The sequence below is a fragment of the Pimephales promelas genome, chromosome 6, assembly GCF_988280905.1.
Source record: "Pimephales promelas chromosome 6, fPimPro1.hap1.1, whole genome shotgun sequence".
NCBI lineage: Eukaryota > Metazoa > Chordata > Actinopteri > Cypriniformes > Leuciscidae > Pimephales > Pimephales promelas.
The window spans coordinates 33,163,715-33,181,178 of NC_142774.1; the positions used below are offsets into that span (position 1 = coordinate 33,163,715).

General features: G+C 36.3%; 1 protein-coding gene across 6 annotated transcripts in view; it reads right to left on the reverse strand.

The window, feature by feature from the left end:
- ank2a (ankyrin 2a, neuronal) overlaps positions 1-17,464 on the reverse strand; it is a 74,521-nt gene that overhangs the window by 22,007 nt on the left and 35,050 nt on the right. For 3 of the 6 annotated variants that reach the window (XM_089132452.1, XM_089132450.1, XM_089132447.1), the window contains 23 exons: positions 17,119-17,217; positions 14,646-14,744; positions 14,341-14,538; positions 13,079-13,177; positions 12,861-12,959; positions 12,014-12,112; positions 11,831-11,929; positions 11,662-11,734; positions 10,328-10,451; positions 10,035-10,119; positions 9,355-9,458; positions 9,060-9,095; positions 7,898-8,122; positions 6,359-6,457; positions 5,758-5,912; positions 4,888-5,099; positions 3,549-3,741; positions 2,974-3,070; positions 2,663-2,891; positions 2,451-2,576; positions 2,140-2,262; positions 1,982-2,014; positions 1,842-1,863 (listed from right to left, as the gene is read on the reverse strand). In XM_089132452.1, coding sequence (XP_088988578.1) covers positions 1,842-1,863; positions 1,982-2,014; positions 2,140-2,262; positions 2,451-2,576; positions 2,663-2,891; positions 2,974-3,070; positions 3,549-3,741; positions 4,888-5,099; positions 5,758-5,912; positions 6,359-6,457; positions 7,898-8,122; positions 9,060-9,095; positions 9,355-9,458; positions 10,035-10,119; positions 10,328-10,451; positions 11,662-11,734; positions 11,831-11,929; positions 12,014-12,112; positions 12,861-12,959; positions 13,079-13,177; positions 14,341-14,538; positions 14,646-14,744; positions 17,119-17,217 — 2,728 coding nt within the window. The remainder of the gene's footprint in view (positions 1-1,841; positions 1,864-1,981; positions 2,015-2,139; positions 2,263-2,450; positions 2,577-2,662; positions 2,892-2,973; positions 3,071-3,548; positions 3,742-4,887; positions 5,100-5,757; positions 5,913-6,358; positions 6,458-7,897; positions 8,123-9,059; positions 9,096-9,354; positions 9,459-10,034; positions 10,120-10,327; positions 10,452-11,661; positions 11,735-11,830; positions 11,930-12,013; positions 12,113-12,860; positions 12,960-13,078; positions 13,178-14,340; positions 14,539-14,645; positions 14,745-17,118; positions 17,218-17,464) is intronic. The other 3 variants (XM_089132448.1, XM_089132449.1, XM_089132451.1) reach the window with 3 other exon arrangements.

Genomic DNA, 17,464 nt, shown 5'->3' on the forward strand with positions numbered 1-17,464 from the left:
GAGCAGACACACTCACACACATACATATACAATAATATAATATGTGTCAGTCAAGTTATTTCCATGCAAGGGAAATTATCCATGCAAAGGTGACTTGTGGCAAGCAAATTATGTGATTTCATCACAGGCAAAATAATATATGCCTGGTCAGAGTAATTTTCTTTTAGGGGAGAATGATTTGTTTTCCAGTATCTCTTTTGGCATGTAACCAATTTGATTTTAAACTCATTAACCATTTTAGAAATCATCATGCCAGAAGGAAGATACCACTGTAAGAGAATATAATTGAATGTAATGTTTTATGAGAACAGCAGATGAAAAAAAAAAAATAAAAATGGAAGAAGGGATGTTTATCAGCCATAGCACAGCAGTCAGGGATCCACAAATACAATTTCTGTTAAAATCACTTATAAATATGTTTTCTATAATATTTCAAACAATGTATTATGGAGGTTACAAAACAATGTGAGAAAACGCAGTATATACACTCCTAGGCAGAAAAAAAGGTCAAAATATTTAGTGTTCTTTTAATGGTCTTAAAGGGATAGTTCACCCAAAAATGAAAATTCTGTCAGTATTTACTCGCCCTCATGTTGTTCCAACCCCGTAAGACTTCGTAAGTGTTCATCTTCGGAACACGAATTAAGATATTTTTGATGAAATCTGAGAGCTGGATTACTCCTCCATACTACTGTAGTTCATAGGCTTCTTGAGGGATTGAAACTTGCCGGCCTCGAAAAGTTATTTAAGACATTGTTAAAATAGTCCAAGTGACTACAGTGGCTCAATCTTATATTTATCAAACGACGAACACTTTTTGTGCACAAAAAACAAACTTTATTTCAAATAGCTATTCATTTGCTTCTCTCTGGGCCTCGAGTCAGGTTGCTAGTTTAACAGTGTATGATCTGTTGTTGTATGTCACACGCATCACACACATGACCAGCGTCGGCCAATAGTGAGCTATCGCTATCACACTACGTTAACTGACTAGAGGCCCATAGAGAAGGAAGTGAATAGTTGAAATAAAGTTGTTATTTATTTTTGTTTTTGCGCACAAAAAGTATTCTCGTCGTTTGATAAACCTAAGATTGAGCCACTGTAGTCACTTGGACTATTCTAACTATGTCTTTAATACCTTTTCGAGGCCAGCAAGTTTCAATCCCTCAAGAAGCCTATGGAGGAGTGATCCTCTCAGATTTCATCAAAAATATCTTAATTCCGCAAGTGTTCCAAAGATGAACGAAGGTCTTACGGGGTTGGAACAACATGAGGGTGAGTAAATACTGAAAGATTTTTTGGGTGAACTATCCCTTTAACCATTTTAATCACAAATGACTTGTCAGGAGATGAGCAAAAATTGCACAAATACTATAGATAAAGTAACTTAGCATGGATTAGTCTCCCCTTTGTCCCCCTTAGTGTTAATGTTAATGACTTCAAACTGTTCATGAGTAGTTTAAAATGTCTCCTAGTTTGTTTAATGTGAGACCAAATATTCAGTTTAGGGTTTAAATCTGGACTCTGACCAGGCCAAAACATGAGCTTCACACAAATCAGCTGAACCACACTGAATTAAACTTCCCAAAACTTCTGCCAAAAATATAGGAACATATTTGATTTTTTTTTTTCTGAGACAGAAATGGCTTTTAAGTAGTGCATTTGCTTAAATGTAGCTGATTTCCTGACCAATAATTTGTGGTTAAGACAATTAAAAGCTTAGTGTTTAACCATTTTAGGCTTGGGACTAGCCCTTTTTCCTTTTTTTTTTCTTTTTTTTTTTTTGCCCAGGTGAACATAGTTTTCATTTTAATTAAACTATTGACTTAAATATTGCTTACATTTCTCATGTGTCTTCTCACTCTATGAAGAAATTAGATTAAAACAGAGAAAGTTAATAGGATTGAAAACACGAAAAATGTCTTAAAGTTTTTTTTTTTGCAAAGAAAACATTAAAATAAATGATTATCAAAATAGGCACCTCTACATCTGCATCTTCGTCAGAATCGGATTCCTAAAGAGTAAAAATTAAATTTCAGATTAAAAATGGCGAAACTAAATATCATTTGAATAAAAGATATTGGCTTTTTGTGTCTATGTAAGCAAATGTATAGGCAATGCGAGTTAATTTGCACTTACCTTTGAGTAGATAGGTAGGCAGATGTTCAGGTTGCATATTGCATTGTGGTTTAGACTGCGATATGTTCTTGGCTCTTTTGTAAAAGACAGTCTGCCACATGGTTCTTGGGTGCTGTCACGAATCTGTTGAAACAACCATTCTGTGACTTTTCTGACCACCAAGAGACATTTAGCATCATATTTAAACTAGTAGGGGGCAATGTGGAGTGCTGTAACACATCTGTTTAAAGATTTGTAACTCAGTGCCTTTTTGTGCTTTGTCTCCCATAGTTATCTACTATAAATAGTCCTTCAAATAACAAAGTGCTTACTTTGATAAATAGAGAAAGACGGTTTTCTTTAAAGGCATAGAAACTGAACACATGGTGCTGTCCACTTTTGGTCAGTGGGACCAGATTTCCAAAGCAGTCGGCAAAGATTGGCTTTCCCTCTAGTACCTGTAGAGATAAATATACCAACATGTAGAAAATGTTCTTGTCAATGGCACTTTTTGTTGCGACAAGCCTAGCTAAACCACACTTACCTCGACATCTCGACTACGAGCCACCTCAGTGAAGTTCTCCTGCTGCTCCAGAGTTTTGTCCATCTTATCATCCGTCATACAGAAGCAGCGGAGTCGTGCTTCGATGGGGTCTAAAGTCTTGGCGAAGATGACAAACTTGGCCATATAGGGCACACAGATGATCTCACGATACAGCTGACTGGAGAAGTTCACAGACTCCTGGATCTGACGGCAATCTATGAGCCAGAACCTGGGAGAAAAAAAAAACATTTATTTAACCATTTGTTAAAGGAAACCAGTCAACAAACAGATGTCACTGCAGCAGAACTCACCTTGCTGATACATTAGTGGTAAATGAAACACACTGGTTGATGAATGTCAGAGGTGTGGATCCAGTTATGTCCTCCCACTGTGCTGGAGTTGTCCCTCCTGGAAAATAATTAAAATAAAAACTATTCACACCTTGCCACATGATTTTTTTTTCTCTCTTGGATAATTCAGAATCAGGAAAATCTTTATTGCCAAGTGTGTTTACATACACAAAGAATTTATCTTGGTGCCAGGAGCTTCCAGTGCAGAAAAGGCACAGACATATATAGAAATTAAGGTAATACAATGAAATATAACATCAATAATAAAGAGATAAGACAATGAAATTAAAAAAATATATAATATTAAAACAGTACAACAGAGAAAAAAAATATACCAGTGGACAGAAATATGAATGTACAGATATGCTATTTACAGATTTTGTGTTATGTATTGTTAAGGTGGAACATAGCCTGAGGGAAAGAGCTGTTCTTAAGCCAGGCTGTTCTGGTGCTCATTGCTCAGTTCAAAGAGAAAGTGGGCTGGACGTGAGGGCCCAAATTGATGGACAAACTGGATAAACTTTATTCTCACATACCAGTAATGCTACATAGCAGTCGTAGAGTGGGTGTACTGCTGGTCCCGTCACTGGATGGGCTTTTAGGGACAGGAATGGTCATGGTGATAGGCTTGTGAAACTTGCGTCTTCTGGGTTCCAACGTAACAATTGGGCTGAACGTAGCCTTACTACCCAGGATCTTCCTCACCAGGTCCTCACTGATGGGCTGGGCCTAATGAAGGATGAGATTGAGAGGGCATTTTTCATTTCCATCTATCATTATCCCTGCCTCTCTAAACAATATATAATTTTGTTTAATTGACTTTTTCAATAAAATAAAACATTTTGGTAACACATTACTTGAAGGGGTGTGCATAAGACTTACATGACACCTTCATAATCATGACATGACATAATGAATATGAAGGAAGTTTTATACATGTTTATTACAACTGTCATTAAGTGTCATTCACTCAGTTATGACATTTTTAATGCAAAAATTACATTGTTTGAAATGTCTTTATTGTGACACCTTGACATAAACCAATACATCATAACCTGTCGGTGCCTTTGTCATGACAACTTGACATTACTAAGACAACACAACCTGTCATAAACGTGACATAGCAGATTAATTATCAAACTTAAGAAACCACCTAGCTTTATTGGTTAACATTATATTAAACTATCAGGTGGTTGGTTTTGACATTGGGTCATGAAGCCATTATAACGTTTTAATGACAAATTCAATTAGTACCACTGTAGTTGAGGTCAAGAAAAATATTCATGCCACAGTTATAATGGCCTCATGACAGCCAATGTCAACGCCAACCACATGACAGTTTAACTTCATTTTATGTCAAGTTGTCATGACAAAGACACTGACAGGTTATGATGTATTGGTTTATGTCAAGTTGTCATAACAAAGACATCTTAAACAATGAGCATTCAAAATGTCATAATTGAGTGAAATACACTTAATGACAGCTGTCATAAACATGCATAAACCCTACTTCATATTCAAGACATATGTCATGTCATAGTTATGAAGTTGTCATGTCAGTCTTATGCACACCCCTTCAAGTAAAGTGTTACCAACATGGTTAGATCTGTTTCTAATATAATGACTTTGTTTTAATTTAGCAGTTTTAACCTTTACTAAAATAATAAAAATGCTCCTGCATACAGCCCAATATCAAGTGAATCAGTTTTATTGACACAGATGGAGTAATAAATAATCATAAAAATTGTACAGTGTTGCCGTCAACATAACGTGTGTATAAAACTGATTTAAATCATGTCAAAAGCTAAATAATAAACCTCTTCTTTATACATTATAAGGTCAATGATCAGGCTTGCAAAGCACAGTGGGAATCACCTGTAGTCCCACACGTATCCGTTTAGTCAGGGCTCCCTCGGGGAACACAGCCTGGACCTGTGGAACAAGTGTGCTGCTTAGCACCCCACCCTCTGGACCAATCAGGTGACTGTCCTGTTTAATGCGGGACACCACAGCAAAGTATTGTGGGAAATCCCGGGTGATAAGTCGACATATTCGCTTTTTCTCCAGCTCCTCAGGACTGTCCAGTTCTGGTGTGAAAATCACAAATAATATCTCTTAATATTTTTTTTGTGTGCAATTCGTCTAATATAAAATTAGTTGTCAAAGAAGATTGAGCATGATTTAAGGTATGCATTAAATTAAATCGTTTAGGGTTTATACAATTAAGTGTACTTAAATGGTGAACAGTTACTCTCACACAGAATACACTTTCAATCCAATCCAAACCAGTAGTAGCCACACTTCTGTACTAAATCACCTTTGCAACTAATAAATAAATCAGCAAATAAGCATTAAATTGATCAAAAGGGACATTAAAGACATTTATAATGTTACAAACAAGAATCCTGAAATAAATGTATGATGCTTTCCACAAAAATAATAGGCAGCACAACTGTTTTCAACATTGATGATAATAAAGTAAATGTTTCAAAGCATTAAATCAGCAAATTTCGGATTGATCATGTGACACTGAAAATTCAGCTTTGCATCACAGTAATAAATTACATTTTAAAATATATTCAAATAGAAACAGGTCCATCTGTTTTTACTGTATATTTGATCAAATAAATGCAACAGATTTTTCTGTGGCAAACCACTGGCCGAGTTTACTATACTGTAAGTGTAAGAGCAAATTTAAGGTGTGCTAATTAAACAAGTGTCTCTGTGCATTCAGGACACACTCACCTTCGTCCATGCCATTGAGTATCTGATTGAGCTCCTCTTCTGTATGTTCACAGTGATGTTCTCTCCAGCTCTCTCCAGTCTCACTGCGCAGAATCACTAACTCTCTCTCTGTCCCACGCAATGCAGCAAAGTGAGGGATCTCTACTATTACAGGCCTGTAAACATAAGGGGTGCTATTTCAGACAAACTAATGTATGGCTTTAGACAGCTTAAATTTAGGGTTGTTCAGTTCAGAAACAGATATTGCATCTGTGGAGGACATACAGACAGGAAAATGCAGCATGCAGCAAGGTAGAAAAAGAGAGTAAACATAACAATGGATAATGCGATATATACAGCAGACACACAGAACATGACAAATACATTAAAAGAATAGCAATAAATAACAAATGATATCAAAATACAGCAAGGGAGGAAAAGGTAAATCCATGGAACAGCTCTATTTCGGAATGATAAAAACTAACTCACAAAACTATATATATAAAAAGGGACAAAATAAAAAGAATATGACATCTTGGAGATGGAGGTGTATTTTAAAAAAAAAATCAGGGGGAAATGTGACCGGTATCCAGTGGATATTTGGCATTAGGATCTCTCCTACCCGAGGAATTTGGTGCCGGGTGGCCCCAGCTGCAGAATTCTGCTGACAAGACTTTCACCCTCATTAAGAGGAGGAGGGGCTGTTGGGAGGTGGAGTTTACTGTTCCGATCGCAGCCATTCAAAAAGATGTGGAAAAAAATAAGGCACACTGTGAACCTGATTTCCTGAACTCAGATTTAGTGAGAGAGGAACATTGTTGTTATTTCTCCAAACTAGCGATGACAAGTGTCCTAACCAGACGAACACTAAAAGCCCTTTCATGAGTTTTTGTCTTAAAGGAGTAAAAACTTTTGCTGATAATTTACTCACCCCCATGTCATCCAAGATGTCCATGTCTTTCTGTCTTCAGTCGAAAAGAAATTAAGGTTTTTGATGAAAACTTTCCAGCATTTTTCTCCATATAATTCACTTCAGTGGGAACCAAACAGCTAAAGGTCAAGGTTTCAGTACAAACTGCAAACTGTTCAAAGGGCTTTAAATGGTTCCAGATGAGGAATAAGGGTCTTATCAAGCGAAACGATTGCTCATTTAATTAATAAATAACAAAGTTTAAGTTTATTAGCTCAAATGCTCGCCTTGCTCTGTACTGCGATGCTCGTTATTGACTATCCTGTTCGAACTCGTTCATCAAAATGAATGAATCTTTTTCCGAGTCAATCTGTTCGTTTCATTCGTTGAATGAACCAAATGACTCGGAAAAAGATTTGGACCTTGAACCTTTTGGTTCCCATTGAAGTCCATTATATGGAGAAAAATCCTGGAATGTTTTCATCAAAAACCTTAATTTCTTTTCGACTGAAGAAAGAATGACATGGACATCTTGGATGACATGGGGGTGAGTAAATTATCAGCAAAAGTTTTCCGTTAACCAGGTCGCTTGCTCTCAGCAGTGTCATGTCCAGCAGTGTTGTTATTGTTTAATTTAAAAGAAAACTATTAAAAAAATGATTGAAAAAAGTACAAATATAATAAAATATAAATAAATAAAATGAAATAAAAACTAGAAATGTTAAACAAAAAAAAATATATAGCTTTAATATATTTTTATTTCAGTCTTATATATATATATATACTGTATATATACTGTATATATATATATATATATATATATATATATATATATATATATATATATATAATGTATATAATTAAAACTTAACCTAAATGTAAAAACTGAAAATATAAAAGCTAATTCAAAATATTATAATAATATATAAATATTACTGAAATAATACTGATGCCCAGTAGCCCCATAGACTGAATCTCATTGGTCCAAAACTTACAAAATAAACAGTTTTATTGGCTAAAACTACATCACATTGCACAGCTGATTCAGTGTAGACAAACAAATTGTCTGGAAACTTGTAACATCACTTCTGGTTAGGACACATCAAACATGTTAGCATACAGTTCTGCTTTGTCAGTCAAGACGAGACAAAATAGAGAACATATAACTGCGCCATACATACACAAAAGTAGACAAAAATGTTCATGGTGATACAGCATAAATGTTCAGTTTCAACCTTTGCACCCGCTTACCCAAGAAACTGGGCTCCGGTGGGTCCAACTTCAATGATCTTGCCTGCGAGCCCCTCTCCCTCCACCATAGGGGGCATAGAGGCCAGTCTGTGCCTCTTCACCAGACGACATGTGACCCGTGTCGGGGCCGAGCACTTTCTAGGTGGCACAATAATGCGTAGCCCATTGTGCCGACAGCCACGCATGGCTCCGCCGCGAGCATCCACCATGAAACTCACCAGGAAACTGTTTATATAGAACAACAGCAAGTAACAGTGAAACACACAATGCAATGATACTTAACCCAGAAATAAAAAAAAAAAACAGGAATAAATACATTCAGTGTGCAGATTCTTGTTTTTAAACTTATGGATGCCACCTTGCATTATTACTTCTCTGTCTCATTTCCCAAAGTTATTTTAAAGGCTTCCATATGTTTGTAAACAATCATTAATTTTGCCATTCTCCTTGGTGCTATTCGAAATTACACACTTCACCAGAAATGTTCCCGGTTCCAGTTGTTTTCTGTTTCAGGAATAACTTCTGTTAAACTCAGAACACTCATTTTATTATCTGATTGCATTGCCATTATGTGTTGTAAAATTACACACTCACCGGTGTATACTACTGTTCAAAAGTTTGGGTTCTGTAAGATTTTTATTTTTTATTTTTCATGTTTGAAAGTCACTTATGCTCACCAATACTGCATGTATTTACTAAATGTATTTTTCTATTTGAATATTTCTGAATGTAATTTATTCCTGTGACACAAAGCTGAATTTCCAGCCTCATTACAGTCTTCAGTGTCACATGATCCTTCAGAAATCATTCTAACATTCTGATTTAGTGCTCAAGAAACATTTCTTATTATGTTGAAAACAGTTTAAAACTAACATTTTACATATCATTGCCGTCAAATACCACATTGCTCATTTTAACGCGTTTTTGCTGAATAAAAGTTTTTAAAAAATCTTCCAGACCCCAAACTTTTGAGTAGTGTTGTTTACTGTCAATTGAGAGATAAGTAACTGTATTCATTAAAACATGCTTATTAATATTGAATAGGCACAAATAGGCTCATTTAAAAAAGCTCAAAGTGGTCAGTTGTTAAAAATACATGCAATAATGTAATAAAGGTAGATGAAGAGAGGAAGAAAAGGGGCACAAGGAAGAGAAGTGTCACCTGCTGTTGTCATGGTCAAGGCATGGGGTTGATTGGCTAAAAGCAGAACAGAAACACAATCACGAACAGCACAGAGAAAGGCCGAGAGTGATTTAGGGAGATGATGTGAGTGTAATAAACGAAAAAACAAAGACCATTAAACAACAATATGAGAGGAACTTGAGCAGATATCATTTATGGTCCATAAGAGTGGCATCTGATGCAATGCCTGCTTTGGATAAGGATACACACCTTGTATGACAGGGGAGGAAAGTGTGTGTGTTTGTCTTTTTGAATGTGTATGAAACCTACTAACCCTGACTGCAGAAGAGTGCTGGTTAGCACCACATTATCCAGATGTTCAGCACCCCAGCTCAGTCGATACGAGTCCTTCTCATGCTCTCGAGAGAACGCTGACACCTGACAACGACAAAATCAGACTATAACATATCATGAGACAAAAACTTAAAGCCTACTTACTATTTTTAATATTCTATTATAGAAAAACATTTTTAATCAGCCTTTATTTTTATATTTTTTGCTTTAATTTAAATGGTTAGTAAAACCCGTAAGACTTTCATTCATCTTTGGAATAAAAATTTTTGTCTAAATTTTTGTTTAAAAATCTTTTTGATGAAACCTGAGGTGTCTGTCCCTCCATTGACAGAAAGCCTAAATTAAATCTGTTCATCATATAAAGCGATCTAGTCTCTTATTGGACAAAAATATTTTTTTTCACTATTCAAAATCACTTTTTGAAGCGTCAATTATAGTATTTTTGTTTGTTTTGTCATTTTGAATGAGCTTTTATTTTTTATATTTATCGGTTTAAATTTTAGTTAGTAATTTTAGCTACAAAGGCATTTTTTTAATGTACTGTAATATTTATGTTTTATTTTACCTCATCTTTATTTCATTTACTAATAGTTTCAGTTAATGACAACAACACTGGCCCAAATGTTAAATGAGAAGTACATACGAGGTGCGATAGATCACCTTATGAAACTGGTGGCTGGAGATCATGTCCTCAATCAAGATTCCTTCACCCCTGTAAGCAAGATGACTGGGGGTCTCATGGGACCTGTGATAGGACAATGCAAACATGTGGGCAAGACAGCATTATGTGTGTATTTGTGAGAGCCAAATCCCCAGAAACATCAACAAATGTTTAAATAAAATCTGTTTCAACCAATGTTGTGTTGGGGGGCGGGGCTAACTGTAATAAGCTTATAGAAGGAATTAGCTTGTTTGTTGAAAAGTTAAATATTGTTTGTGTAAATTTTCTTTACCGGTCTAGGTTGTGGGTGTAGCTCATGCCGTCCAGGTAGTGTCCCGGTAGAGAGTCATCACCAAGTTCTCTCAAGTCCTCTGCTCTCAGGTACTCCCCTCCATCACCTGTCATAGTGTCCTCACCTGCTCATACACACATTTACATTACGGTCAATTTGACAGACTAATGAACTGAGTATGGGCTGATCAAAGGACTGCCTTGATTAAACGATGGACTCACTGAGCCCAAATCGTGACTCTATTTCAATTTCTTTGGATTTCTGATCCAACATAAATGCAAATGAAACAGAATCCTTTTGAAATTAAGATAACATTTATTATGAACCTTCAGATTTGTGATGGTAAAGATTAAAAAAAAAGGGAGACAGAAAGGACAAAATAAAACCCATTTAAAAATATAAAGATGAATGTATCTATTATTGTTATTTATATTTAACATATTAATTTGCTTTTTTATTCTGTCATCTAATATGAGCAATAGTAATAGTGATCACAGCCGTAATAAGCAACACCAACTCATTATGTAGGTATTATTATTTAAAATGCTCAGCGCCCAACAGATATCATGTATTCTCATTTTATGATTTTAAAAATAAGATATGCAAACGTGAAAAACGTGACAAATATGTGGTTATGATGAGAGGATGAGATTGAAGAATGCACTCAGTGAAGTTGCATTAAACAAAAACCCTTTCAGATTGGATTCTGACTAAGATACATTAAACACCTCCGATTGGCCATTGCTTTTAACAGAGATGCCTATGATTGGCTACAATCCTCAATGCTGCAGCTCCAAAAAAAAATATATATATATGTTGGAAATTGAAACCCCTGCCTTTCACACATTCACACACACATGGAATGGAAACCTACCTCCCCCATTTTAAAAACTCGCCAGATCTACACAAATCACACACATGACCTATTTTGGATTAAAATGGCGAATTTTGCCAAAAGGTGACAAGTTTGCAGCCCTGAAAAATGACCCCCAGATAAGCACAAATAACTAAGAACAAAGTTAGTTTTCCATGGTTTAGTTTTCTACACACAATAATCATGCTGGTTGCAGTTAACACACAAACTGCAAACCATACATCGGAAAAGATACAGAACGAACCGAACAGATTTTTGGCAAATGCAATATTGTTAATAATAGGGGTAATTTTGGTTCACTCTATATCTATACCCTTTATACCTTCGATCTCCATAGAGACTTCAGTAAAAAGCTCCTCCTCCTTCTGATGCTGGGCTATAGAGGCACATCAGCTTTTACATAGACATATGAAATCCTGACTATGCATAATAAATATGTTAATAAAACACAGCATCTTACCCTCCTCATCAGACACATCCAGAACTTCTGTCATGGTCTCTGGAACGTTCATTTTGTGTTTCTCCGTCACCGTCTACAGTAGTTGAAATTAACAAGGCATTCAACGTACACACTCTACTGTTTATGCACACATCAAAAGGTCTTAATATGTAAAGTCAAGGATACGTACGGTTGTTGTTGTGATTATTTCCTCAGTAACAACTTTCAGAGTGTCCACCACTGAGATATACCCCAGACGTTTAGCGATAGAGAGCGCTGTGTTACCATTCTGAGAGAAATTGAGAGTAAGGTTAGAGATAGAGATACTATACAGTATTAACATAATTTCTGCAAGTACGAGCGTGTCCCTCACCATGGTGACGGCATTAGGCTTGGCCCCATGCTGCAACAGGACATTGATAATGTGTGTATTTCCCTGCTGAGCAGCTTGGTGAAGTGGCGTGTAGCCGTTCTTGAAAAAAAAAAAACAGGTCCATCAATATAGTAAACTATGAAAGCTTGTTTCCGACACGGAATAAAACAATTTTAAATATAATTGCGAGTTTATATCTCACAATTCTGACTTTTTTCTCACAATTGCAAGTTTACAGCTCCCAATTCTGACTTTATTTCTCGCAATTCAATATTGCGTGATTCTAACTTTTTTTCACAGAATTGCGAGTTTATATCTCACAATTCTGACTTTTTTCTCACAACAGCTCACAATTCTGACTTTATTTCTTGCAATTCAATATTGCGTGATAAAACTCACAATTGCAAGAATTAAAGTCAGAATTGTGAGATAAAAACTCGCAGTTATGAGTTATAAAGTCAAATTCTAACTTTTTTTCACAAAATTGCGACTTTATAACTCACAATTACGAGTTAATATATATCATGCAGTTCTGAGAAAACAAGAAAGAAAAAAGTAGCAACAAAATTTTAAGCTTATAAAATAAAAAAAAGATATATATACAAATAATAATACAATAATAAGTAGATAAATACCAGAGTACTTGCTTTGTATAATTCATATAATAAAACAATTGCAGTACTTTAAAAACCAATCACAGTAACATCCATCCATTAATTCAATCATACAGTAGTTCAAATAGTTCAATACTGAAAAGATTAAATGAATAGTTTATTACATAATTATTAATTGGGTTATCAAGTCACTTAATAAAATAAAATCATACACATATATATTATAATCTTACCTTAGTTTTTGCATTGACGTTAGCTCCATTTTGCAAAAGGAAATTAACCGTTTTTACATTTCCATAGTGACAAGCAACAATAAGAGGAGTGTAGCCCAACTAGAAGAAACAACCAAATTTCACATTAGCTGAAATGTAACATATCTTGACGCTTTCTTTCCAAATGATTATTTTTAAAAAATAAAAATACAGTCAAGAACCACAGTAGTCATGGTTACTTTAGTCTGCTGGTCTACGTTGGCATCGTGCTTGACGAGTATTTCAGCCACCCGCACTCTGTCCTCCTGAGCAGAGAGGTGAAGAGGAGAAAGACCACTCTAAAAAAAAAAAGAGAGAAAAAATAAATTATGAACCAACTCGTGTTTATTGCGTGGCTCCGTGGAATACTTCTTTCTGATTGGTCAGTCTACATGACAATATTTTTTTCCCCTGGCCCAGGTTAGCAAAGTTATGAACCAAAAGTATGGTTTAACTTGTGCTAATGCACAAGTGGACTGGAGAACAGTCAATATGGGGACGCTCTGTTTACAGGGACCCTAATCTGTTTGTAATCGGACTAGTTGGAATTAAAAAAAAAACTGGAATGAATTGGCCAAATCCAATTAATATGTCATTTGGATTGTAAGGGGTGGTTTAAACCATTTGTAATCCATTCTATAGGACATATAAACACTTGGTCGGACTGAGAACCGAAACTGTAAAGTTCTTTGCATGTGGGATGATGTATGTAGAAATGCCGGAATGATGTTGAGACATTGATGATGTAAAAAAAAATGATGTTGTTCGAATCGAACACAGTGTAATAAATGACTGTCGTGTCATTCTAAAATTATCATTGCACTTATCGTCTGTGAAGTGCTGCAGGAGAATGTTGTCCCAGTAGACCTTGCTTAGGACTCTCATCCATAGATGTGTTGTTTTGGGCACGGGAAATGGCGTTTTTACAGCTTGATAAATAAAAGCAGCACAGCTCAAAGCTTCGTGTGCTCGTCGTCTCCCAATCAGGACCCGAAATAGATAAATATTAAGTCTGCTTTTTAAAACAAAGAAAAGAAGCGATGGCAAGATGATGATTTGTATGCGCCAACAGCGGGATACTCTGTATATTCGTGCAGTGTGCTCATGTCAAAAGATTAGATTAGATCAACCAGATCACTTAATTTAGCATTCATGTGTGATTTAATTCTGATTAAAACAAAAACTGTCCATGTAAACATAGCTAGTGTCAACTCAAGATTTACAATAGTCAGTTTGGATGAAAAAATAATATGGTAAATAAGTTCAGGGGTATCACTGAAGGATTTTTTTAGGACTGAAGGATAGGCTGCACAATGCATATTCAATGAAAATTCATTAAGTGGTTAGTGTGAGTGATGAACACTGTCATGTTAACCGTTCCAAGATGGCAGGCGCTTTGACGTATCTGGGGTGGTCGAATGTGGAATCTACATATATACATATCTATGGCTCTAGATCTCACCCTAGTGCCAGCATTGACGTGTGCACCCTTCTCCAGCAGTAGGGAAGCCATCTCTGTGTGCCCCTCCTGAGAGGCCAGGTGTAACGGACTCACACCCTGCTTGGTCAATGCATTTGTCTCTGCTCCATACTGAAGCAGCGCAGAGGCAATCTGAGTCTGGTTCTTCTTTGACGCAATGTGGAGAGGTGTATAGCCATTCTGCACAGAAAGAGATTAACACAAACCATCATGTAATACATGTTTGTGGTATTGCTGGATTCAGCGTCAGATATTTTGATATTTTTCAATCAATTTAAGATTAGCACCTTAGCAGTAGCATGAGGTGAGGCCCCTTTATCCAAAAGCATCATCGCCACCTGCTGGTTATCATAGTGAGCAGCTACATGCAGAGGTGTCAGACCGTACTGTTTCAGAAAGCCAAATATAGACAGAAAAATGGCAATAATTAACTTTTTTTTAAATAAAAATTGGTAGAACTTTATTTTGATAGTCCACCTTTGGTATTCTACTAAATATAATAATTGTGCAACTACATGTCAACTATTAGTCATAAGAGAATTAGATTGTCTGCTTAAAGTCCCCCTGTGGTTAAAAAAAATAAATTAAAAAAAATAAAAATCAAGCTTTTAATGTTGTTTATACGTCTGTGTGGTGTTGTAATGCTTTAAGATGCTTTTAACCATGTGCAAATTAATTTTCAAAAATACATTTCAGATTCAAAAAGTAATTTCACCTCAAAATCACAGTTTGAACTCGCTGGTGTTTCTGATGTCACAAACTGCCTTGTATGCAATCAACACAGCTGGTATGAGTGAGCTTGAGGCAGGGCTAATTTGCATATTCATAGAACCACATATACTAAATGAGGCTGGGGTGTAGAGTTACATTCAAGCTATTTTAAGGCATGAATCAATTTCTTTCAAGGAAAAAAAAACAAATAAATTTCATTTTGGTGATCAAAGGTGAGTTTTAAGGGATACAGTAGCCGCGTTTCCACTGCCGTGCTAGGGCTGGGCCAGAGCTAACAGCGAGCCGAGCGGAGCTAGTGGCCTCGGGCCTCGGGCCTCAAGCACCGGGCTTGCGTTTCCACTGCCGGGCCAGTAGCCCCACAGCGCTGCCCCAGACCCCACCCCTAACACGCCTTTCCGGATCAAACGTCATAAAACCCAACCCATTTCAGCGGGTATTATGAATTAATTTATTTTTTTAAATTAGGAAGATAGCATATTATTAACTCACCTGCCGTAGTGGCTGCAATAGTGTCACGAGACCAGTACAGGCGATTCTCCATTTCAAGCAGCGATTTTTTGCGCGATATAGGCCTAACAGGCTGCGGGCACGTTTTCAAGTTATTCATTAACCGTTAACCGAGGCCCATCGGTTAATACTCGGTGCATAGTGTGCGCGCCGCAACCTCGAGATACAGAGTTAATTTTTTAACACCTTTAATAACTGATTGGACCCCATTTGAAACGAAATTAATTTATAGAAATAAAACGCAGCAAGTACGGAGCAGTTAAAGCCGCATTTCCATCACCCAACTGAAATTGCCAATTGAAAATAAGCAAAATGTCAATTTCACAAAAACTCCGTGTCTGCAAATAATAATAATAATAATAATAACCATCATCATCATTATTGTAACATTTTATTAGGCTGCATATGTAGAAGACGCCTTTATCCAAAAAAGGAACAGAGCACAAATAAACACAATATTTTGACGCATATCCAGTGTGTGTGCTTTGTGGAGGCTGCGAGACCTGAAACAGCCACCGCATTCGAATTTGTTCGTTTTAAATTGGACATTTAAAGCTTTAGTCTACAGGGGTTATATCCTTTGTAGATTAAAGCTTTAAATGTCCAATTTAAAACGAACAAATTCGAATCGAAAGCCAATATCTTCTGACTATGTAATTATGTAGCTAATTAATTTCTCTCTAAATGTGCATCCGGAGATGGAGATATGTTTTTAGCCGAAAATCATTTAGAAAACAATAGTTTATTAATAAACAATTAATGCCTCGTTATTTTATATTATTTTATTATCAGACACATTTATTATAGCCTATAAATCACCTATAATCCCCTTTCTGTAGACTGTGGTTACGGCTCTTCTCATTCAGCACTGCGGGTAAAATATCATTTCCAGGTTCTAATTTGGCCTCAGAAAACCAGTAAAATATATATATTTTTTCATATTAATTTGTCAAATATTTTAAATGTTTAAGGGGCAAAAAAATCAAACAAATATCTGAACATTCGTCGATATGTAGCCTATATATAGCCTATATATTTTTGCGCAGCATTTGGCATAGGCCTACAGTTCAAATTAAAATGTTATGCAATTTTAAACGGTTAATCGGTGAAACATGGACACCCCTATGTGCATCTTGCTTCAGATCATAACGTTCCAAAACACCGATAAACTCCGCCTTTTACCTTGAGCACGCCTCTAGCCCGAGCTGGCCCCCTCTGGCCCAAGGTATTCGACGGGCCAGAAATCCTGGCCGTTGGCCCTGAGGAAGCCCCGATCAAGCCCCGGAAGTGACAGTGGAAACGCGACTGGCCCTGGCACGCACTAGCACGGCCCGGCCCTGGCCCGGTAGTGGAAACGCGGCTAATTACTACAGGGGGACTTCAATATCTGCAAACACTTTATTTTGAAAGTTACCCAATAGACTTTACAAGAACTTAGCTTAACAGTCATCTAATGCTCTAATGAAAGTTAGCAGAATGTGAGTAGTGTAGTGAGAAGGTGATTCAAGTTTTGACTTTCACCTTTCCAGAATCATCAAGAAGTGCTCTTTTCTGTAGGAGGAGTTTTGCCACATCCAGGCTTCCATACTTGGCAGCAACATGTAGAGGAGTAAAACCTTTCTATTAAGGGGAAGGATATTTATCTTTAGTTAAATGCATACAAATACATACACTATTGTACAAAAATGTGTGATCTGACAAGATTATATATATATATATTTAAAGATGTTAAAGGGATATTTCACTTTGAAATTCATTTTTGATATGTTTTAGCTTACCTCAAGGGCATCCAAGATGTAGGTGTCTTTGTTTCCACAGTATTTTCAATTTTGATATTTTTTAGATCAAACCGTTCTTGTCTGTCAGT